Source organism: Vanacampus margaritifer, chromosome 13 (genome assembly GCF_051991255.1).
Source record: "Vanacampus margaritifer isolate UIUO_Vmar chromosome 13, RoL_Vmar_1.0, whole genome shotgun sequence".
Taxonomy (NCBI): Eukaryota; Metazoa; Chordata; class Actinopteri; order Syngnathiformes; family Syngnathidae; genus Vanacampus; species Vanacampus margaritifer.
In genome coordinates this window covers 7,424,252-7,449,040 of record NC_135444.1, presented here as the reverse complement: position 1 = coordinate 7,449,040, position 24,789 = coordinate 7,424,252, and the positions used below count along the sequence as shown (strand labels likewise).

Sequence of the window (24,789 nt, the reverse complement as noted above, 5' to 3'; positions counted from 1 at the left end):
TAAGGTATACTGTAAGGTATTGTATACACTAGTGAACAGCACTGTATACACTTACTAAATACCAGTGACTTGCGGTCAGGATAGCAAAGGTAGGCACCGCCTTGTCTACCCCAGGCTGAAATGAAAGTTGAAACCGTTTGGCTTTTTCTATTTATTTTAATTATTTCTTTCATTTCAAAAAGCCTACACTGGCTATATGTTTAAAAGTGACAACATTAGGTGATTTTCATACCTCAATTAAAAATGACTCATTACTTCATCCTGCAGGCCAAAATGCTGCAAAAATTATCCTTCTGAAGGCACACCGCTACTGTGCTTTTCCCAGCCCTGTCCGCGTAGCGATGTGTGTTCGCGCATGCGTAGTCAGTTTCCCAGTAGAAAAGTCCTTTACGCAAATAGATCGCTGCATTCGTGAATTCAAAACACACTTAGTGCACGGCAAAGCGGTAAAATAATGCCACTCTGGAGAATATAAAACTATTTTCACGCCTTTCTTTTGAGGGAAAACGTCAGCTTTTGAAGGATGGGAGACCAACGTCTTAGTTACCAGATCTTCAGCAAAGTAAGGGACAAATAATTATTCATACTTTTCACAAAGAATGGTGCAAAAAGAAAGACTGACTTTGATTAACTGGCTGTTTCACTTTACATGGTGTTAATTTTGTGAGGAATTAGGCAGTTTTACAGGAAGATATTTACTTTATGACATTCTTTCCGGTCGTTCGGACAGGTTTGTAATTGTCCGTTTTTCGTTGTGCGGCAAATGAGAGGCAGTGCGCTGCATCGTTTACTGTGGCTGGCAGCCTGCACGTCACTGCTAAATAGTGTACTTTGTGCATTTTCAACACTGTTTCTGACCACGATTGTAGTTACCAATTATGTAAAACTGCTTTTTGTAGTGTATTGGCCACCTTGGTCAAAATATTAGGAAAAAAATGAATACTAGGTTGAAGTGCAGCTCTGCAAACTAAATTTCTAATAAAAGAAAATTGAGCATAACTTGTTTGTAACACTTCATCATTCATGATCTGAAAGATTTAGTTAATTCAACCAGTTCTCACTCTTCAATTTTGCCTGAAATGGGACAAAAGAATATTGAAAAATGATGTGACGATATAAGCACTATTCTTTATACATCTTGACTTTATTTGGTAGTTAAAGTGCATACATGGACAAAGGGAAATCTGTAAGAAGGCAAGGAAGGACAGGAGTTTTACACCAACTAAAACATTTTAAACCAGCGCATTTTTTCAGGAGACTGACTTCTAAAAAAAAGACAAGCTACCGCGATACAACGCACAGTGTCATTGCATAATTGAAATAGTAAACAAACATTTACATGAACATATATTTCTTCACAGCAATTGACTATTAAGTGCAGCTAGATGATTTGGATCAAAGCAGAGGGACAAATTCCTACGGTCACAACAGCAACAATTCAAGAACAGTACGCACTTTGTTGCGTGTACTACAGAAACAAGAAGAGGTATTTGATCATACGCACAGCTCAAACGGAAACAAAATCGTCCCAAATATAGAAAGTCACAGGGTATTTTTCTTGCCAAATAATTCTCCTGATTTGTCTTTTTTTCTATAAGCGAAGTGCGCATAACGTTTGCGCATGCGTGGGAAAAAAAAGCGAAGCTACTAGGGGTGTGAATTGCCTAGTACCTGGCGATTCGATTCGTATCACGATTCATAGGTCACGATTCGATTTGATTCCGATTAATCCCGATGCAAATCTATAAATTGATTATTGCGGGGGGAAAATTATTCAAATTTAGAAAATACTAATCAATTAACTTGTACATGTACACTGTAAGATTTGTATGAAAATGTATTTATTTATCTGAAAATTCAGGCTTATAGCCCACTGCATTTAACAAACAGGTTGCAGTCTGTTTCATGTTTGAACAGCACTGAAATCAAATATTAAGGCTTAATGTTCCATTAATATAACATTCTTCCATGCTTAATGTGTGACTCCTATCCCTAAGTAAGACGTTTTGTTGAATATTCTCATTAAAAAAAATAATGTTTAAAAAACGATTCGGCCGCATATTGAATCGATTCGAGAATTGCGCGCTGTAATATCGCGATATATTGCCGAATCGATTTTTTCTAACACCCCTAGAAGCTACCAACTAACCGCCATTTGAATGGCGGAGATTAGAGTGGTGACAGACAGTCTTTGCGTAGCTGTACACCTTAAAGCTTGCAATTCAACCCCCTCCAAAAATGAATTTTATTTAAATTATTTGATACTGTCTTGCGTTTGTTTGTGTGTGCCTTTATTGGGAGCGCTGTTCATGCTGTACTCGAATTGGCCACTTAGAGGCAGTGTGGTTCCACGCGGTCTGATACACTGTTAAGTTGTAGCCACATTAGAGAGTAGAAGGAAATAGTCACAATCAAGTTATTCCAATAAAAGTTGTTTTTTTGTAGCGTGGAGCCGTTCTTTTGTGTGATAAAAGTGCCGCGAGTAGCTCGCTAATTAGCGTTAGCGAGCCAGACTGGAGTAGATCATTACGATTCCTTGCACATCTATAAATTGAAGCAAAAATAATTTTGTACCAAAAATTGCTCATAATCGAAAATCAACTCTGAATCGAATCGCAGACCTAAAAAAATCGAAATCGAATCGAATCGTGAGACATTCAAAGATTCCCCCCCTAGTGGTTTCTGTTTGACAAATTGACAACATGAAAAGATAACATCTCTCTCTTTGTAACACTTCCTTTAATCACACCAATGACCAACGGGACATTAGCCACTCTTGGCTTTTTAAATATTCCAGCTTCCAACCTCATGCTAACCCTGAAAAAAAATCTCAACTATTCTCTGACTTGTGATGTAATTGTCTTCACAGTGGTGTTAAATTAATCAAATTCCTTCGACTTCTCCCACTACTGATGATCACTATCAACTTGACCATACATTTTTTTTTATCAACCAAACCACAAACTAGTAGTACCTTGCACAATATGTCAAATCAGTCAAAACCCAATTTGAAGGCCTGAGTATTGTTTTTTTTCAACCTGTAAGAAAATCAGAGGTATTTCAAAGAACATTTCAATGGCTACCCTTTTTAAATGAAGTTTTCTCATGCACATGGCGAGTCCACTGAGCTTTCACTGGCGAGTGTAATCGCTACTCGAAGGAAAAGTGACCATTCTAAGAGCATTGAACGATTTCTTTCTTTTCCGTCACACAGTAATGAAACACAACACGAACAGAGAGACCCCACAAATACAAAGTTGTCTACGTAGAATAATAAAATCCCGTCATGAACATGGTTAAGATGCCGCACACAAACAGTGTTTCTGAGTCCGCTCACTCAACACGTTGAGCACCATCACAAATCGGCTCGCTTCATCATCGACAACAACGTGACATGATCGCGTTGAACACGGTCATCATCATTTACATCAATTGAGATGCATTAGTGCAAATTCTGTGCTTCCCATTTTAGAGCCGCTGTGCAAGTCCTGTGATGTGCGTACGTCATTTCTTTCATCAAGCACCCGCTGTTGCCTGTTTAGGTTTATGATCATGTGTATAACAGAAAGAAGAATATAAGCACTCAACATATGTATTCACACAACATCCTGTTGATCAGGGGTTCTCAAACTGTGGGCAGGGGACTTATGGGGACTCTGGGATCATTTTTAAAAAGTGCGTAATACCTGCATACAGGGACAGCCAATAAAACAAACTATAATATTACTCCTCCCTTATTAAAAGCTCTCATATTCTTGTGACACATCACAAAAATCTTACATCCCTGCATAAATACAGGCTAGCTAGTTTTATTTTCAGGATTATAACAGTAATTCTTATGACAGGAGTCACCAACATGGAACCCATGGGCACCACATAGGACTGGCTTGTTTTAGATCACCAATGATGAGACATTGGAATTTCATAGGAATGTTGTCAAAGTGATCATTTCAAAACAAACACTTGCGGAGATTTATAATCTACGTACAGTAACAAAGTGTCACATATTGATATATAGTATACAGTATACTGTTTTCTACTGTTCGATCAGGCCTCTTAAGGTGACTTGAGCTAGGACTGGCTTGGTGTCTTCCTATCCATCTACGCATTTTTCTGGTTGAAACCAGTTAACACCAGAGCTGTCAAAATTAATCGATTAATCGATTATCAAATTAATCGACAATTATTTTAATAATCGTTTGGAGCCATTCTTTAATTTACAATTCTCCATATACTCTCTGATTTCAGTATATCAACAGTAATTGTTCACTGATTTATGTAGTCCTTTATGAAAGAAGACTGATTATCTTCTGTGTTTCATCCAAATTAGACATTTGCAAACATCTGTTTTTACTTTGGAAAACAATGATAGAACCGGTAACATAATATAATAATAACATCAATCCCCCGTTTTAAAAAAATCACTATACGAATACAAAGTACGAAATAACCACCAATCACTGGTTACGTAATAAACAGTAATCAGTGTGTGTGTGTGTGGGGGGGGGGGGGGGGGTTAAATGCTAAATGAAAATGAATCCGATAGATAGATAGATAGATAGATTGATCAATCAATCGATCACACATTTTCACATGGACTAGGCTGAGCCATCCAGGCCAAGATAGTATAAGAGTAGAAACCATGTTGAATACATTAGACCTTCTTCCGCATCTGTCTAGCAGAAAATGCTCCACAGATGTTTACTCGATCTTTCTGGCATCCAGTAAATAGTTCAAATGAGAGTATGCAGTCTCTTGGTTGTTATTAGTATAGATTAGATTAAAGAGAAAAGAGTCGGTGAAAGTTCCCATCAGAACTTTACACTAGCTCATTATTCTGTCTCACAAATATCAATAATTTTTAATAACATATTGTTTAAATAAATGTAATTTGTTATTTCATGAGCCTTTCAAACTGGTAGCATCTATAAGAATAAGACTCAGTTTCAAAAAGTTTGGTGACCCTTGTTACAGGTACACAGGGTAGTTGTGCGAGAATTATAAGGGTGTCCTTGGAAAAAATGTCTCCTCCCCGAGGTCGCAACACCCAAACAGTTGAGAACCCCTGCCATAGACAACCTTTAGTTAGTCTTGCACACGAAACAGCATCTGTGCGATGTTGCCTAACATACTGAGTGGCGGAGAGCAAGCAGTGCTGAGTCATAAAAATCAAAATAAAAAATAAAACTAATAACAGCTTCAAACTTGAGAACATGAAATGTAGGTGAAACGCAACAGACCAATAATGACACGGTATTGACTGAACATACACACCCCTAAGACTGCCTTTTCCATTTAGCTCATACATAATACTTGATGGTGTTAGCTTCTTACTATAAAAATAATTTTGAGTGATTAAGTGTTATTTGATGAGCACCAATCCGCCTCCACTCTGAGAGCACAATCAAGAAGAGCAAAGCTGTCCAGGGCTGACAGGACCTGGACAGATCTGAAATGTAAACACATTTAGAGAGACTAAGGATCCTTATTCGGGACCACTATTTTGATTGTACCTCACAAATGCTTCAAAGAACTCATCCTAACACTGCAACTCTGCACCGATGAATGTAATTGGATTTCAGTTCTGCTCGTCGACAGAAGCAAAAATTCAAAAGCGGAAGTCGAGGCTGAGCTAAAAGCTAACCTTCCGACAAACCGAACGGACTTTTTGTTGTGCTTTTTCTGCGCAAATGGAAATATCATTACAAAACCAACCAAAGGCACTTTTAATCCACAATTTCCCGGACTACTTTCCCCACTCCAAATCTTTTAACCTGGATCGACAGACGCAGATGCATTGGAATCAGTCAAACACTTCAATACAATTAGCTTGAGTTCATATTGTATCTGTTATGCTTTTGTCATTGTAATCATTATTCTGCTTTGAGGTCACTTCTCATCTCCTTCATTTTAACTCATTCACTGCCATTGACAGCGAGAGACTTTAAAAAAATAATTTTAACTATTTCTATTAGTTAAAAAATTTATTTTTTATTTTTGTTAAGAGTATGAAAACCTAAATTTTTTTTGTACATTTAGAATAGATACAAAATTTGTGATTAATCGTGAGTTAACTAGTAAAGTCATGCGATTAATTACGATTACAAATTTTAATCGCCTGATGCCGCTAATTTTTAAGAATCTTTTCTTTTTAAAAAACAAAAACAAAACATTTTTTGTTTAATTTTTAATAATCTTCTTAAAAAAGGAAAGATTTTAAAAAATGAGGGGCGCCAGGCGATTACAATTTTTAATCGTAATTAATCGCATGACTTCACTATTTAATTCATGATTAATCACATCTGTTATAATACAATTTTAAAAAATCTAGGTTTTCATACTCTTGTTAACAAAAGTGGGAAAACATTTTAAACTAATAGAAATAGTTCAAATGAATTTTTGACATCTATAGCCGTCAATGGCAGTGAATGAGTTAATATTTCAATTCTTCTTCTCATTGTGCTGCAATGAAGCACGTCATCGTCTTTGTGGCTAAAGATACAACAGGGACCAAACATAACCTTAAAGTGGATTTGTAGGTTGCTTTTTTTTTATTGTAATTTTTTCCCCATCTGACATCTTATCTTATACACTATATCTAAAATATTAAATAAATTCCATGTTTACCACACACAGGCATAACCTAAAGAGAGATTCTATTACATTGAAAATGTAGCTCTTTTTTTTTTGTTCAACTCGGTTATTTAATCTTTAAAAATCATGATCAAGTATGCACGAAATTCAACATATGAAACGCACGTGTGCATGCATGTGTTTACAACAGATTCCTAGATATAGTTTAGATACTTAAACAAAATCTCAAAATGGATTTCTCGTACTAGATGCTGTCATTTGGAAAAATCAATTATATTCTTGATTTTTATTTGAAAGTTCCGGAAAAAAATTATATTTTCTCAAAGATTGTTTTACGTTACAGAAAAAAAGTTTTCACTGAGTCAATCAGAATTAGCAAGTCAGACAATCAGTGCATCTCTGAAAAAATATATTTTTTTTTAAATAACAAAATGTCTAACATGGCAGACGAATGAAGCAATCCAGTACATCGTAGGCAAGGCCAAGGGTGGGCAAAATATGGCTTGTGGGCCACGTAGGGCCCAATCAGTTCTTTAACCCTATAAAGCCTGAACCATGAAATGTATGAGAGAAAATTCCAATTCTTTCTAAATTTTGTATTTAGGGATTTATTGGTCCTTTTGAACAAACAAACCAAAAAATTGTTTTTGAAAATCAACTTCCATGTATGACTTTTGATTTGTGTCATATTTGATACATCCGATCACAATGCTTTAAATTCGTACATTTATAACTGTCAAAAATAATCGGGGCTTAAAGTACTCCGGCATGGTGCCGGATTTCCAAAACACCGCCAATGCGGAGAGAAGGCCAACTTAAAAATAAACTTCCCCATACCAAGTAATATGTGGAGCGCAATGCCAATGAATGCTTTTATTTTGAAGTTGTTCCCAGAAGCGTTTTGCCAGTCGCGGGCCACGGTGCAACGGATGACTTGACTCGTCCTGCGTAATGTATGTTTGCCGTTCTTATTGCCGGCGTTAACAATTGCGACCAACGTCAACAAAACAACTTCATATAGAAATCACGTTCAATCACCAATTAAGGGCACTAAAAGAAGATTTAATTACGCTGGCACGGCGCCTGTTGCCAGTCTCTAGGGCGTCTACAGTGTTAGCGTGCTAACGGTGCTAGCGGCTGCAGAAGTGCAGAGTCATCGGACTACTTTTCTAAGGCAGTCTAATCGACGGGATGATTTGCACACTTTGATGCTGACAGCCGGATACAGTTGCCGTTCCTATTAAATAAACCGAGCTCACTCAATTGTGCACTTGCCGGTCGGCAAAATCATAACTGCGGTTCTGACGTCATGTCACGATGTCTCACAGACCAAAAACTACTCAATTTCATTTCATACAAAGTGCTATACATGGAGTTAAAATCAGTCATGGAATAAAGAGAGGTAAAACAAAAATAACACCAAATGAATTCATAATTATCTTAAGTGGGTAAATGAATAAGTCAATAAAATATCACAAGTAGGTAAGTAAATAAAATAATAACAAAATACAGCAGACACTATAAAACATTGAAACAATGATGAGTCTCATGCCGAGTCAAACGCCAAAGAACAAAGATGTGTTTTAAGAGTGGGCATAGAGGGAGGTTGCCTAATATTAAACGGAACGTCATTCCAAAATCCACGGGGAGAGATTTGCCTAAAATCTCCCTAACTTTCTAGAGAGGAAAATAATATGCTGTTAAGCACAATTTAAATGTAAGTAAAAAAAAATAAAAAATAAATAAAAAGTTGATTATCTAGAAATGAAAGTTGGTCGATCATTAGTAAGTGGAAATATATTTGTAATGTCTTCTGTATTCATAATTGTTCTTTTACCATGTAAAATTATTATTTTTATCCAAATACCTAATTACTCAATTAAATTTTTTGTAGGATATTTGAATACCAAAATATTCCATAGCTGCACCACGAGAGGGGACTGCAACCCGCAGTGCGATACAGTACTACACATACTATAAATGGATAATGAAAGAGACGACTTGACACTTAGGGAGGACTGGTCATCGGGAATTTCATGACTTTCCCAAATTGCCCAGTCCATCCACGGCAACAAATCGAATAGTAACTAATGGCTTGATGTTGGTCGAACAACGAATCGGCACGTTGGACACTGCACCACCGCTCCCCGGAAAAAGTTCAGGCTCAGGAATTCGTTTTTACTTTAAGCCCATAAACAGACATATCTAACATATTAGTATCTCCAAAAATCAAAAAGAACATTTCCCAATAATAATAAGAATAGGTGTCTCTCCTTTTTCAATTGGGGCGATCTTGTAAGGTCGCTGGGCCCTCTAATGGATTATCCAGATTCGTCAGGGTTTTAATGGCGGGAAAAAAACATTATACTCATGAAATAAATGAGGGCTCAAAATGTCTTGTAATTAATGTTACATTTGGCTTTATAGGGTTAATCTGACCCACCCAGCATTTACAGTGTCAAGAGTCGTGTACTATTTCTTGAATTAATTTAGCAATTATTTTTAGCCTGAAATTGGTTCATAAAATGCATTTCATAATCATGCATTAATTAATTTAACTTATAGATTGGGTAATTGATTTATTCCAAGTAATACATTAAAAATAGCACATTTTAATTTAAAATAATCAACTGAAAATGTAAATTTTGTAGATTTATTTATTTATTTTTTTGACCTGGCCCATCTGTCCATTTTAAAAATCTAATGTGACCCTTGAGCACAAACATTTTTGCCCATCCCCGGTCTCGGGTTGAATGTGTTTAATTCTTTCTTTGTCCATTGTTGCCCCCCAAAACAGAACTTAATCAACTTGACATGTAAGCAAGTCTGTATTTTATCATTTACGGTAAACTGCTTTGGAACATTGGAAATCATAATGGTTGTTTTTATTTGTATTTATTTTTTCTATTTTTGATGTGACATAAATTGGATATACAGTATTTAAATAATAAAAAATCCCATTGAAATGGTAAAAACACTCATAATGTTTTCAATTTGAGCTGGTTAAAGGTGTCCCTCACTTTTTTTCTTTTTCCTTTTTTTTTGAGTGCTTATACAGTGAAGCGTTGAGAAAGTGCTATCAGTGTGACGTGCTGGTGGTTTCTCAGCTGGGCTGCTGGCTGAGAGCAGGCCAGGCCAGGGTTACATTCAGCTGCTGGTTGTGTTGGATCAGGGATGTGTGCTGATAGTGGAGGACCAGCTCTCTGAGTGAGGAGTACAGGTTGTAGGGCTCCGCAAAGCCGTAGCCTGTGGATGTCCGGTTGATCACACAGTGCTTCACATGCCCGTCCGCACTGTGCAGGAGGACAGCTGTCACTTTCGCTAACGTTACGCTTTAGAAATATTGCGACCAAATGTAAAGGTACTCACACAACAGAGCAGGCAAAGGATCCTTTTTGACTTTGGCTATCTCTGATGAGGAAGGTGCCATCTCGTTTGCCTTCCAGAAGCTCCTCGGCCTGCTTCCGAGTCATACCTCCAACATACCAAGTCCTCTCCTCATGGTGCGTGTCGTCTGCTAGAGTGTACGGGCTACCAAAATAAAAGGAAGAGTCAGTTTTGTTGAAGAAAACATTGTAAAGTCAACCTGTGGTGAGCGTTCTCATTTGGTCTTTTTCGTGTTCTGCTCACCTTACTTTTAATGTACGTCAATACATTTATAGTAAGTTAAGAACCAGAAACATAATTGTTTCTGTTTTGTACAAAAGTTAAGTAAAGTTAACCAAAATACGTACGTAGCTGAAATTTAACAGGGGACAGGGCCAGAACTTTCTCAGTGGGCTGGCCAATTTGAACTCATCTTCAAGTCTAATTTTGTGTGTTTGTTAATTTGGTAGACTGCGCTACACTTTGATAGGTTGTGGCACATTTGGCAATTTGGTGACCAAAAGTCGACTACATTTTAGACTAGATAGGACGAGGTCTAAATTGTGGCGCAGGTGGTGTAACACCAATTTTGATGGATTTGATCAAGATGCAGGCAGACAGATTCTGTGTTCCGCGGATGTGTGTTTATTATTATTACTTTACTTACGAATTACTTTGATCAAAATCTTGCCCTGGACAAGATTTATGGGTGGTCATTAGGGGTGGCCTGAGAGCGGCCAACACATAGCTCTGCCCCTTACTGTCACAATTTTTTATTTTTTTTGTAGCACTTTTTTAGCAAGTTTTCAGTGGCGTACTTTATGTCTTTTGTGTAGGGTGGACCATGACATGTTATCCATAGAGAACTTTTTCATTTGATTATTTATTGTTTAGTATTAATGGTGTGGATTTAAAAAAAATAATACAATTATCAACATACTATCAGCATACTACGAAATTTGCCACTTTATAAAGTGGCAAATTTGCGAGTTTTAAAATATATTTATATGTGGCCCTAATGCGTCGTCGTAACATACAGTACAAATATTCACAATAATTATAACATTACTTCTGCATTAGTGATAGAGACTACATGTGTTGGATAAAAATTAGGATTATTTTAAAAGGAACCCCGACTGTCATGACAAGTTTGCTCTATATTATTTATTTGGTTGTTACTAACATGACTATAACATAACTATGAGATTCAATTTTCAAAAATCATTTCCAGTTTAACACATTTTGTATAAACTTTATTTGGAAGTACGCCGCCATTGTTATTCACGCCGCAACGCATTCAGTGCGTAATGACGCAGAATGGCGGCTTGCTCTGCCGAGCAATGTGAAACGCCCATAAAGAAAGCAATAAGCCTCGTAGCGTTCCTAAAGAAACAACATGCAATCGGGAGAGTCACCCTTCCTCACAGCGTGCTCTCGTCATTCACCAGACCCATTCAATAGTTTCCATCGTCTCTTTAGGAACGCTACGGAGGCTTAACTTTCTTTCTTTGTTGGCATTTCACATTGCTCGGCAGAGAGCCACCCGCCATTCTCTGTCACTACGCATTGAATGCGTCGCGACGTAAATAACAATGGCGGCGTACATCCAAATAAAGTTTCTAAAAAAAGTATTATTATTTTTGAAAAATTAATCTCATAGTTATGTTAGTAAAAAGAACCAAATAAACAATATAGAGCAAACTTGTCATGACAGTCAGGGTTCCTTTTAAAGGTGTGGGAATGGAACTACAATGTAAACCGAGAGCTCTCCGTACAATGGGCTTTTCACATTGGAACTCATTATGCTGGGTCACATTCGTCTTCAGCATTGGATTCAGTCACATTCTTGCTGAGCGATTATTTAACCTGGTTGATGCCACTATTGCCATCCTGAGCTGTGTTTTACAATTGACATTTGACAGCATTGTCAACCATTGGTAATTTACATGTGTTTTGTGTCTAAATGCTGACACTCACTCTTCTTCATTCCGTACCCCAAGCCAGTCATCAATTTGGCTCTGCCTGGTTCCTTGCTGAGAGAGCCAACTGTAATAGAAAGCAAAGTTAGTGTAGCTCTCTTAGATGAATAGACAGTACCAAGAAACTACCCTGAAAATTACAGCCAATCCATAAAAATATATACTGTATATATTACTGGCCACATCAGCATGTAAACATTTTAATGAAGCAGAAACAACAGCTCTGAATCAAAGAAATGGAAACCTACAACAAATATTGATCTCGGATCCTCCTGAGGTGCAAAAGGTCCGGCTTCAAGTGGTTTATTTTCCGGTCGACCTCCGTGTGGGCCAGCACCTTCCTCCTTAATTCCTCCTCCAACTTCATTTTGCTGTTATGTATTTCCTCCACTCTGGACTGCAGCTCATCCGGGTTGTTCTGCATTCTGGAAGCAGGAGAATAACAACATTAGTAAGAATATAGCAAATGGATTTATTGAAGAGCCTTTTATTTATAATTGTATTTTGTAACATTTTCAATAAGCGAATGATAACAACTAAAAGTGTTTGGCTGCTTACTTGTCAGTCTCGGTGTTGTCTAATTTGAAGAACATGTCGATGTATTCCTTGCTGTAACGTTCCTGCGTTTCACACTCCTCCTCGAAAATCGTAATGATTTCACTGAATGCCTCAATGGCCATCCGTTTAGTCTGCAGTTCCTACATTGGAGAGAGAGAAATAATATTGACCAATATTGAACTGGGCAATTCGATCATATTTTGTTTGCACTTTTTGTGTGGTTGTAATAAGTACGGTTGTACCTGTGATGATTGATTCAGCTCCTTATGGAGACGGTCATACTCTTTGCTCTTCTCTTCATATTGGTCCTGAAATATTTTGAGCCGTTCGCCAACTGCATCAATGTCGAGCTCCATCACAGCTTGCTGCATAGATGACAGATTTTTTTTATTTTTTTTTTTATGAATAAACCCCTAATGCATTTTCAGTTACTTGCATTTGTTGCTGCTTTACATTATTTATTTTTCCTGGTATGAGTGTAATAAAAAAATTAAAATAAACTAGATCATAAATGCATATTCAATATGATACAGAATACAAAACAACAAACTCACTTGCATATATTTAGAGATAGGAAACAACAGCCGTGTGTCCAGTTTGGAATTGTACTGGGCCAGTGACTTGTTCTGGTAATACTGAATAAGGTCCACTACAGAAGGGAAGGTCAACGGCTCAGAGAAACCATATGTCCCGCTGAGATGGAAGATCTTTATCAGTCTATTGGAGCCATTTTTCCTGTAAGATCCAAGTAGCGGTACATAAAATGGGAAAAGCATTGACAGCACAGAGCATTGCTACTGTAAATCACTGACCCCACATTCCTCCTCATCACCTTGTGAAAGTCTAAAACAAAAGTCTCACAGATCCGTAGGTGCAGAAATGGCGAGCTAACTGACTGTGGGTAGGGAACATAAAGAATGTTTCTTCATTTATTTTAGAGCTAGGGAATGCAATTTCTGGAGAAATTGCGTGTGAAGGCTGAGAGACTAGATTAAAAATCGTGGAATCATTTGGAATTAAATCGAGTGACGAGGAATGATATTGAATGTCATGAAATGATACACACTCGCCTGGAATTGTGTGGGTATTTTAATGGTGAAAATTTTTGCTCAGGGGGGAAATTTTGGCACATTGAAAATCATTCCCAAGGTGAATTGAATGAGCTGAATGGTTTAAATTTCAAATAGGAATGATTTGAATCTGCTCAATTTAATGTGTCATAGGAAATTAATAGTGAAATTTTGGTGGAAAAATTTTACACTTTTTTTAAATGACAAAATTAGTAGTCCTGAATCGCATGAATTTTTGGAGTGAGATGAAATTGGAATGGTGTGAATCAGTGAATGAATGTGTGTGTGGGAGGGGTGTGTGGAAGAAGTGAAAAATCTAGAAAATGTTAATTTGTGAATTTTTGGGGTGAACATTAAGGGAAATTACTGTGGAAAATGTGAAATATTTGGTACTTGGTAGATATGATTTGGTTTTGTTTTGGAATGTTAAAAATCTTTTGTTAGGTGAATTAAATGAGCTGAAGGTTTTGAATTTAGTCAAATGGGAATGATATAAATGTGTAATGTTAAATGTGCTATAAGAAATGAATGGCAAATTTTTGTTTGAAAAATGGTTACCTTTGGGAAAACTGTACATTTTTGGAATGAGAAAAATGCGAGCACACTTTGAGTGAAATTGTTGAACATGTTAAAGTTGGAATGGTGAGAATCATTCCAAAAATGTGGAAGGAGTAGCCTGTCAAATGAGTGCGAGGAATGAGATAGCTGATATAATGAAGTTGAAGGTGTAAGAATACATAACATGTGAATGCCTTCACACAATAAATGTGTAATGAACAGTTGGAACAGAAATATGTGAGGAGGCTGAGCCTGAGCTAATAGTCATCAGATTGAACCATATGATAAATTCCAACCTACTGCTCCTTGTTGAAAATGAGCACGTTGACATGAAAGCAGCGTCGTTATAAATCAATCCATCAAAATTGCAAGGATGCATTAACCTCAATCTGATCACTTTTCTATCAGTAATAAAATTATTTATATCAATTAAACTTTAAGTGAGTCCTTCAGAACTCTATGGTGTCTAGAAACAAGCAATATTAGAAATTATATAAAATCTGTATCCCCCATCCCCCCAACTACCTCCAGAGCTGGATTTTTCTTTTCTTTTTTTCTTGAAAGCAAGCCTTAAATGTGTATGCAGCACAAAAGACAAAAAATTGTTTACCTCAATGTTAGTGTATATTCTCCCTTGACCTTGCTGGAGGCATCACGGACCAAGAATGTGCCATCGGGTGTGTTTCTCATCATTCCATTCACTTCATCTCTGGTCAACAACACCAACATGGAATATTTCGTAAACCAATGTTCATTTTTGGGGTCAGTCTGTTACTTTATGAACAATAAATTGATATTTGTCTAATGCCCATCTCTACATCGTGCATGTATTAAAAAGCCTCATTTAAAGTTTCTGTCTGACCAATTCAAGCCCCCATAATCTATCGTGATCATGTTTTCTATCAAGAGAGAAGAGCCTGTTGCACCTTGAGATGTTGCCCCAGTACCACTCCGCATCAGCCAGCTGCTTTTGCTCACTGCAGGAATCACATGCTGCCGCCATTGCTTTGGTGTTATTGGGTTGGATCCCTGCCCACAAAATAGTCAATACTTCACAATGTACATTCCCACATAGTTTTGTTAAAGATATTTCCTAATTTTTTATTATTATTAATTATTAGTGCATGCTTGTGTATCCAAGTGTCTGGTTCGTTAAAAGTATGTCAAGTTAGTGGTAACAACTTCATATCTTTGGAAAACTTCTATTTGTAGATCCACGTTTTAAAATGCATACTGTCAAATCAGAGATTCCCTTTGACTAAGCAAGTTGAAGAGAGTACCGTCTTCCTTGGGGACGTCTCCAAAGTCTTGAAACACATCATTATCAGCATCTGCGATGGTGGAAAGGTCGTGCACAAACGCCTTCGAAGACTGAGCCTCGCTGTCATTCCTGTTCATCCTTGGCTCCAACAACACTGCAACATCAAATGTAGAAAGGCCCCGTGCTAGCCATGCTGCTCACCATCTGAACCGTGTCATCGCCGCTGTCCTACTGACAAGGAGTCCAGAAAGTGATCTGGTTGTGTTGCTTAGTACATCACCATGGAGGAGGGAGACACTGCCCAGACTCGTCTACTGACAGGTGACACTGTCTGACTTCCTAGAATACCAGAACTGGCACTCCTCAATGCTCGGGCACACTGGGCCAGAATCCTTGTTGCTTAGAGCTCAACCTCGCCTCGCCTCGCCTCACAAACAACAGCTGCCTGCGCAGAGATTTCATGTTACACTGCCAGACTCGAGCTGCTGCTGCAGCGTGTTTATTGTGTCTGCGTCTTTAAAGTGTGTCTTTAGACTTTCCATATATGTATTCGATCTATTTAAGAAATGATTTCATTCCCCAGTATATGGCATTGCGCGGGTGACATTTATATGTGTGCAGAGTCCACCACATGGTATTAGCAGTTGATGAAAGTTTACACCTTTGACACTTGATGATGGCATGCAAAGAGATTTGTTAAATTACTGTATATAGCCAGAGCATGTTAAAGGAATAACATGAATGACTTGGTATTATTAGGAAGGCCCTAACTCACTAATACTTAATTTCCATCCATCCATCCATTTTCTTGGCCGCTTTTTCCTCACAAGGGTCGCGGGGGTGCTAGAGCCTATCCCAGCTGGCTTCGGGCAGTAGGCGGGGTACACCCTGAACTGGTTGCCAGCCAATCGCAGGGCACAGAGAGACGAACAACCACACTCACATTCACACCTAGGGACAATTTGGAGTGTTCAATTAACCTGCCATGCATGTTTTTGGAATGTGGGAGGAAACCGGAGTACCCGGTGAAAACCCACGCAAGCACGGGGAGAACATGCAAACTCCACCCAGGAAGGCCGAAGCCCGGACTCGATCTCACGTCCTCTGCACTGGGAGGCGGACGTGCTAACCAGTCAGCCACCGTGCTGCCTAATACTTAATTTATTTATTTAATTAAATTTTATTCATTTATTTATTTAGTGTAGATATTTTATGTCATGCTTTTACACCCTGTGTCTGTGAATAGTGCTATACAAAATAAATAGGGATGGGTGAGTACCAATAACAGGTAACGGTATCGGTGCCGATACCAGCCTTACTTTATGGTATCTTTACTCGTGACGGTGGCCGATACAAGTATCAGCAGCCCTCTTGTGGCCGTTTTACAATCAGGAACTAGAAATGAGAAATTAGAGGAATAGAAAATTGTCATTCATTTATTTTAATTTTCTTTTTTTAAGGAAAAATACTATATTGCAATATCTAAGTCTTTCTTTAAAAGTATTTGTCATTTGGGGTGAGGCGGGGAGTTTATGTAGTAGTGGTATCAGTATTTGGTATTGTATCGGTGGCTACTGAGCGGTTCGGATCAGGCCCCACGGTTCGGGTCCGCGGATTGGTTGGTGGGGGGGGAGGAAAAAACAAAACAAAGTGCGCATTCACAGTCGATAACGTCCTGACATAACATGTCAAGAAAGCTGAAACATACTCAACGTAACACGTTAAGCCTAACTTCACAATAAAGTTTACCAAATACAGTAATACGTTGACAGCAATGCAAATAGCCGTAGTAGACTTTTTCTTTGAAGTTTGCCCATGTCGTGGCGTAATGGCTAGCTTGACTTCCCTTTTCGACATGTCTTTGATTGACATTGTAGTTGCGACAAACATCAACACAATGCTATCCCGAACTCATGTTCAAACGCTAATTTAGGACGCTTAGAGAACGCTAATTAATTACGCTAACATTGTATGATACGACACTACGTAAGTGGCTAGCGGCTAGCTGTTAGCATGACCAATGTGCATGAGTTTGGCTAATAAATAAGTTTGACAGCTGGTACTTAACTTACTTTAATTATATTTCAATATTCTGGACCCATGCTACTTTGTAATTCACTCTCCATGTTTAAAGGAGGGGAATGTGCCTTAAATTGCATGTTGGGGTCTTTTCATTATTAAAAAAAGAAAAGAAGAGAAATATAATTTTGTCTTCGTTCATTTTATAAAACACTTTTGCCCATTAAAAAAGAATAACATTCAACAAAATGTCAAACTTAGCTGTTTAGATTATATTTGCAAATACGTTTGAATGTTTTCCCAGTCCAAACGCTTTACTCCATATTGGCAGTTCCACACTTTTGCAAAACAGTGGGGCTCATTTGCATAATCAATCCCAACTGGGGTTCTCAGCCAGTGTCTTGGCAGTTCCAGAGCAAAAGTGTCATCGCTTTAATGCAGCAGCCGAAGCACAGACCCTATCAGTGTAGTTAGCATCTGAAAATAATGTCATAGTTAAGGGCCCGTATGGGAATATTTTGTAGCACAATTTGCCATAGAATGTATTGATCCAAAAACCAATTTCAAGGTTTGCTAACAAATATGTTTGGTTGTATTTATCTTGAGCTCTATATCTTATATTTACTTACTTACTCAGTGATCTTGTTTATTCCAAATCTACAAACACATTTTAACCAGATGGTTTTTCACAGGGCCATCTGTGAACTTGTCCTTGGAAAACACAAAATACTTGACAGGTGATCTGAATCCGACAAACCATCTGTCAATCATCATCTGGCATTGGTAATCTTCAACAAAATAGAAAGATTAAATTCTAATCGTGTCATATTTGGACAAGAATATTTCTTTCCACTAGCAAAGGATCCTAATTGTGATTTGACTGATTAGAATTTTTCTCCAACTATTTCCAAAGAAGAAGATGGCTGTTTCTGTACCATTTTAACAAAATACTTCATCTTTCACGCAGTGTATGTCACCTCAGGTGTTGTCGGGTCAAATACTTTTCTAAATTGTTGAAATTGCTCATCTTGCTTGATGTCAGCACATTGCGCAAGACCTCAGCATACGTCGAGACCTCCGTTTAGCAAGTATTGCTTAATCTACAGAAATGAGCAGACTCAACAAGGAGTCTACAGAAGGAAAGAACATTTTGACCCTGGAATTGATTATTTGTTTTTCTTAAGCAGAAAATATTTTACAAATTGGAGGTTGTCCAGCGTCCTAGAACAGATTGTGATTAACCTTAGAGGTTCAATTGTAGTATTTTGTCACACACAAAGATGTCAGTTTTATACAGTAAATATGAATCAGTTTGTTTTAGGATTCATAAATTGTCTGTAATTTATTCCCATAATGTACACAGTTGCTTTGCCACAGCGCAATAGATCAGCTGTTTTTACCTTGATCTGCTGGTGACAGATAAGAGCATGAAGCTGAAGATATCCCGCTCTCCTCTTGTGATTGGCTGAATGGCGATGACGTTATCGGAGGACGTGCAGAATGAGGTTCGGGCTCATCCCCCGTTTGGTTGGTCTTCTCTTCCATCAGATTGAGTGATGCGAACGGTGACGTCAGAAAATCAGCAGCCTGGAACTCGTCGGCTGTCCAGAGCCGGAAACCTGCATCTGCCATTTTCCCCCGACAAATACAGCTAGGTTCAATTGAGGTGGTATAGCAGCAGGATGCAGGGTCCCTCGGTGCTGTTGATCACATGCTATCAGCTTCCAGTTACACTCATTGCCAATGATAGAGAGGGAGACAGTGCAGATTTCATGGATGCCATTTGTTCAGGAGGTAGTGCTCATTCCACTGACGGAATCCCTCGTTGAAGCACATCCTTGAGCAGGGAGTCATCGTCAGTAGATCTTCCATCCAGGGCTCTTTGCATTTTAAAGTCGTTTTTGGAGTTTCGTGCCTGCTTGGTGCAATGAGTGGCTCATTTAGGTCCTGATATCAGTTGCTGAGCTGCGAACCTGCTTGAAAGTGACCGATGAGCAGCCTGAAAATGGGAAAAGTACATAGTCAGCATCGTTTATATTTTTCATTTAGGAAAAGAAATGCAATCCTTTGTAGATTTTTATTTATTTTCTGTTACGGAATGAATATCTATCTATCTATCCATCTATCTGTCTGTCTGTCTGTCTGTCTGTCTGTCTGTCTGTCTGTCCGTCCGTCCGTCCGTCCGTCCGTCCGTCCGTCCGTCCGTCCGTCCGTCAGTCAGTCTAAGCGCATATGTATCAGATACATTTCAATAGCTCCGCTTTCGCTCTTAAGATTTAAAACGCTATGTCTTTCACATCAAAAATTCTACAGAAATTTGCCGTTGACATTTTCTGTTTATTTTGATAAAAATAAAAAAATCCATATTCATTACCCAACAACATTTTATAATGTGTAATATATACATATACTGTATATATATATATATATATATATGTCAATAATGTGTGACGCAGTAGTCAAAAAACATAGAATCTTGCACAAAATAACGCAATATCAAAATGTCTGTTTTGCTACTCCGTCAAGGACGACACAACATTAAAAATATGCAAACAACCAAATGATTCAATCCGTATTTAAATCCCCAATATACGTAGCCTTAATGTTGCAGGACATTTAATATACTAGCCATGCCCCCCCCCCCCCTTCCCATCATGGCCCACTCCATAGAAAGACAATAAAATTCACTAAATCTTTTCGCAAGCAGCTGGAATTAGTCAGCAATTTATGATGCTCCACCTTGTCTAATTAGGATCAAACAGATATGAGGTGTGTTGGATTTTCTTATCGCTTCGACAAACTGTAACTACAATTGCATTTGGGGGTTGTTTTCATCAAAAATGATAAACTGATATTAATTATGCTTAATCTATCCAAACAGAGTTGGACAGGGGGGGACAAGAACACGGATGTAAACTTGGTTCCCAACTGAAAAAAAACAAATAGCACAAAAACCTTAATCCAGGTCATTGATTAAGTCTTATATATTCTGCATTCGAATCAATTAAATAACTGCTTTTCTATATTTAATAGAAATATTATATATTCTATATTTAATTAGCGCCGTCATCTTTATATCATATAACAAATTACTGGTGACGTCGTTTGTTTTCCTAAAAGAAGCATATGGTTGAATCAGAATTTATAGACCGATGCAGATCGTAACGTCAATACGTTGAAAATTGACCAAGAAATATTTCGAGTGAAATGTGGACATGACGCAGTTTTGAATACGTCATTTTTTGCTCTAAAAGATTTGAGACATGGGTCCCAAAGCAACTTCCAGATTATCTTGTTATCATCTACTAACTGCGTATTCTAATTTCTGTTAGCAGCTGTCAAGTCAAAGATTCGAGATGCAATTAGGATGGATTTTAATGATGACTTGTTTGCTGACTTCGCACATTATTGATACATTTGTAAATCCATGGAAAAGATCTACCAAAATTGCTCTAATATAAAAGTAAGGGTAAAATGTGAAATAAATACTTGTTTGAGATGACTCTAGCAACTGAGTAGCTAATATCCACCGCATAAAAACGAAGGATCGAATCGTTTCTGCAGATGGGACGGTTGACAATCGCCATATTTGCATGAAGCCTTCATACTCCTCTTTGCCCCGAATGGATGCTATGACGGCTAAACCAATGTAGAAGTTTTACATTGGCAACTTTTTTTTGGCAATACCCAAATTGCCTTAAAAAAAAAAGGAGCTATCATTGGCAATGCCAAGAGTCTTGGGGTACGCACTTACCTGGTCCAGGATTGAAGAGACCGGCCATGAGAGGAAGCAAACGTTTCGTCGACATCCATGAAGCGGCGAAGAGACGCTGCCGGACGCACACGTGGCTCAGATCAAACCAACCACCGGCTTCGGTCCTCACGCCATCTTATGTCCTTCCGCTCCTCCTATCCTCCCATCCTGTACCGCCTCTTCTCCTGTATCCTCCATCTTTGAAAATCCTCTCCTCCCGGTGTTTGTTTATCCCATCTGAAAACAAGTTCATCCAGCGACGTCATTCCTCCCGGGTATGTCTTTTTTCTCCAGTGAGACAATTAATGTCCTCATTATGCTGAAGTCTTTTCCAGGACTTTGCCCTTTTTTGTTTATTGTTTGGCTGAAAATAAAGAAAACTAAACTTTTCTGAAGTGTCAGGTAAAAATGCTGACATTTCAGATGACTGTATATCAGAAAATCTAACCAAAAAAGGGGTTATAAAGAACTATAAAAATGTTGTTATTTTAAAGTAAGAGAAGCTAAAGATAAACGCAGCACTGCTCTCTTCTGACTGGAACTCTTTTTCACAGTTGAAGTGCATAGAGTGCCAGCGCGGTGGGGGTCAGAAGCATGAGAATGAGTCGGTGGGAAAGAGAGAGAAAAAAAAAGAAGCTCTAAAATAAATAAATAAAAGGCGGATGCCACTGTTGCTATACAGAGCGAGGTGCTTAGTGGGCTCCTGAAATTCTATTGGCCAGCTTGTTGCCATGTGCTTAGGAATCAGCAGAGATGCTGCTAACAAATCAAGGAAATGTTCTAATATTAGACTGTATGTATCTAGGCAGTGGGAGCCCCTGACCTCTCTACTCTGCCAGCATTACGTTCCACTTCACAGATCAACATAATGAAAGAAGTGGTGTGGAAGGAAGTGGTTAAAAAAAATGTTAGGTCATCGTAGACAAAACAGGAGACGCAGCCCCCACGTTTCTTTTCCTCTCGGTGATATCCCAGCCAGCACAAGGGTTTGGTTGCGGGGGGGGTTTCTCTCTCTTTTTCGGATAATTGGTGCAATACATCAACCAGTTTATTTTGATAAAAGCATATGATGTTGTTATTAAGTAAATGTATTTTCATATAAACCTGCCTGTTTCTAGTTAAATCTAAGTACTTTGTAACCAGTTTTCCTTGCAGAAAGTAAATGTAATCAACTCTTCTGATATATTCACATCATCACTATGTTAAGAAAATAATAATAATTGTAGGACATATTTGGCCAGCCAATTATGTGGTCAATCTATTTGCATAAACAGGCATTTAATATTGTTGTTGTTTCAATCTGAAAACAACACTAATTATTTGCTTTTGTGTTGAGTGAGAACTTAATTGGATAATGGTTACTGTATAAAGTGAAGAAAATAAAGGATAGCTGTGTGAATTTGCACTTTATTAAACAAATTCAAATAATATTCACCCCCCCCCCCAAAAAAAAAAGAGGGGGGGGGGGGGGGTCCTCAAGAGATAGCAATTCACTAACATAAGGACAATGTGGACTTAAACATCTGTACACATTGCTTGTTAAATGAGTTACCTCAGTTGAACTGCCAACTGACTACAAAAAATAAATAAATCATTTGTTTATAGTGAGGGCGAGGAACTCCTTCCTGGTCTTGGGATCCTCTTCAAATGCTCCCAACATGACGCTTGTAACAGTGCTGGTGTTGTTCTTTTGTACACCTCTCATCAGCATGCACATGTGACTGAAATGAATGAGCATTGTTCAATGTACCTTCACGTTCCTGAAGTTAAAGCCATACATTGAAGATTTGAAAGGAAGAAGACAGAAAAGTCTTCCAGTACCCACACAGCCTCGATGACCACGCCCACACCCACAGGCTCCAGTGCCTCTTGGATGGCTGAAGCAATCTGTTTGGTTAGACGCTCCTGGACTGGAGAGTGAGAAACACTTTAGATGTTCATCATATTGCGAAAACATCAATAATAATAATAATAATAATAAAAATACCTTGAAGCCTCCTGCTGTACATTTCAGCAATCCTGAAGTCATACAGTATAAAAATAATTTCAGTCCGAGAAACATTTTTAAGATTTCAAACACCCGGTTCATATCACAAAGTTCAATATGCTGTTACAGTAGTTGAATGGATTTGTATTTCAGAATCAGATTTATTGGCCAACTATTTGAAAACACAAGGAATTTGTCTTCATAGTCACAATCCAGCCAAGAAACACAAAAAAATAAATTAAATGACCAACAGAGGGAGACACAATGGGATGTCTGGTGGCTCACGAATTAGTGCCCGAGTTTCTTAGATGGGAAAAAAGGAAACGTGAGGAAGGAGAGAGTTTTATGTCGATTCTTGAGACTGGCCTTAATATAAAGTGGATCAAGCAAGTGTTTTTTCTAGTGCTGTCAAAGTTAAAAGTTAACTCATTGATTAATCACAAAAAAATTATTGCATTGATCATGTATTAACGCAGATTCATCATACTATTAATTTTGACCGCAGATGATCCTTTAGCTTGACAGCGGACGGTTACGTTAAAAGTAGCACAGATTGTGTTTGAGAAAAAAAAACACAACTGCATGCATTAAAGTAAAGCATTTAGTCAATGTTTGTGTATGACATTCAAAATATTTGTTCATGTCAAAATATTGGGGTCTTTTTTTTTTTCATTTTAAATTATGCAAGTAATTAAGTGATTAGAAAAAGAGGAGGATGAGCATGTGCAGTGGATCAAAAAATGTTGACAATGTCCGCATAACATTAAATGTCGAAATAATTAACACATAACAGTTGCTCTTAAAATTTGGCGGGGGAAAAAATGTTGATAAACATGATGAATCCAAATTCTAAAATGTGATTAATCTGATATTATTATTTATTTATTTTTTAACTATATTTCTTTTATTTAGTTTTTATTTTAATATTGTGATTGGATGACGACCAGTCCAGGGTGTGTTGCCTAAAAGTTATTATTAATTAAGTATCATTAAGTATCATTTGCCATGAAGCAGCATTTGACTCAGTGAATATAGTTTGTAGAAGAAGTAGCAGAAAATGCATCCATTGCCTTGTACAATTACTCACATGTGTGTATGTATACAGTATACACACATATACTGTTTTTGAGTGTTAATTTTATCAGACATTTTAAAATGTCTCAGTTTTAGCCCAGTTTCAATTCCGCTTATTCTTTTTTAACCATGGTTAGTCAACCTCATCCTTGTTTTATTTAGTTCATTTTTAGTCTACTATAAATCTAGCATTTTAGTCGGAGAAAGCATAATTTTATTCGTCAAGTTTTAGTAAAAATGATTAAATAAATAAACGTGTTAACGTTTTAGTCTACTAGTGGTTTTAGGCAAAACAGTCATTTAAACCCTGTATTTTTTTGGTCAGCTAAAACTATTTCACATCAAATGTGGAATGTCGGCTCTCATCTTTTTGCAATTACAATACAATTACAATGGGGTGAGGGGCGCTCCTGGCTCCTGGGTTTGCTCTGCGGCTGGTAGACCCAGCGGGGTCCGGGGGTTGTCCCTTGGCACTGCTGTGGCCTGGGGGGCCCTGAGATGTTGTGCTTACTCTGTCCTGGCCGGGGTCGACGGCTCCCCTCTTTGGTGGAGGTTTTCATGCATGCCAG

At 37.9% G+C, this 24,789-nt stretch overlaps 2 protein-coding genes across 2 annotated transcripts; both read right to left on the bottom strand.

Moving 5' to 3' along the window:
- Positions 1-1,120: 1,120 nt before the first annotated feature.
- On the bottom strand, positions 1,121-21,761 carry LOC144062512 (phosphatidylinositol 3-kinase regulatory subunit gamma-like). The gene is made up of 12 exons (XM_077583960.1): positions 21,160-21,761; positions 18,806-19,404; positions 15,406-15,540; positions 15,052-15,154; positions 14,736-14,834; positions 13,052-13,232; positions 12,740-12,862; positions 12,498-12,637; positions 12,188-12,364; positions 11,938-12,006; positions 9,964-10,125; positions 1,121-9,887 (listed from the first exon to the last, which is right to left on the bottom strand). The coding sequence occupies exons 2-12, from the start codon at positions 19,035-19,037 to the stop codon at positions 9,698-9,700; spliced, it is 1,611 nt and encodes a 536-aa protein (XP_077440086.1). The 5' UTR covers positions 19,038-19,404; positions 21,160-21,761; the 3' UTR covers positions 1,121-9,697.
- Positions 21,762-22,750: 989 nt separating this feature from the next.
- LOC144062784 (GTP cyclohydrolase 1-like) lies at positions 22,751-24,367 on the bottom strand. The gene is made up of 4 exons (XM_077584492.1): positions 24,363-24,367; positions 23,147-23,178; positions 22,985-23,069; positions 22,751-22,880 (listed from the first exon to the last, which is right to left on the bottom strand). The coding sequence occupies exons 1-4, from the start codon at positions 24,365-24,367 to the stop codon at positions 22,751-22,753; spliced, it is 252 nt and encodes an 83-aa protein (XP_077440618.1).
- Positions 24,368-24,789: the final 422 nt, after the last annotated feature.

Excerpts from the sequence above, each read along its gene's own strand:
- LOC144062512 (XM_077583960.1), bottom strand. The coding sequence starts at position 19,037 with ATGGCAGATGCAGGTTTCCGGCTCTGGACAGCCGACGAGTTCCAGGCT. Across the intron at positions 12,863-13,051 it reads CTATCTCTAAATATATGCAA|CAAGCTGTGATGGAGCTCGA; the intron begins GTGAGTTTGTTG and ends TCATCTATGCAG. Across the intron at positions 12,007-12,187 it reads ATCCGAGATCAATATTTGTT|TTGGCTCTCTCAGCAAGGAA; the intron begins GTAGGTTTCCAT and ends TTTCTATTACAG.
- LOC144062784 (XM_077584492.1), bottom strand. Across the intron at positions 23,070-23,146 it reads GTACAGCAGGAGGCTTCAAG|TCCAGGAGCGTCTAACCAAA; the intron begins GTATTTTTATTA and ends CTCACTCTCCAG. Across the intron at positions 22,881-22,984 it reads GGCGTGGTCATCGAGGCTGT|TCACATGTGCATGCTGATGA; the intron begins GTGGGTACTGGA and ends CATTCATTTCAG.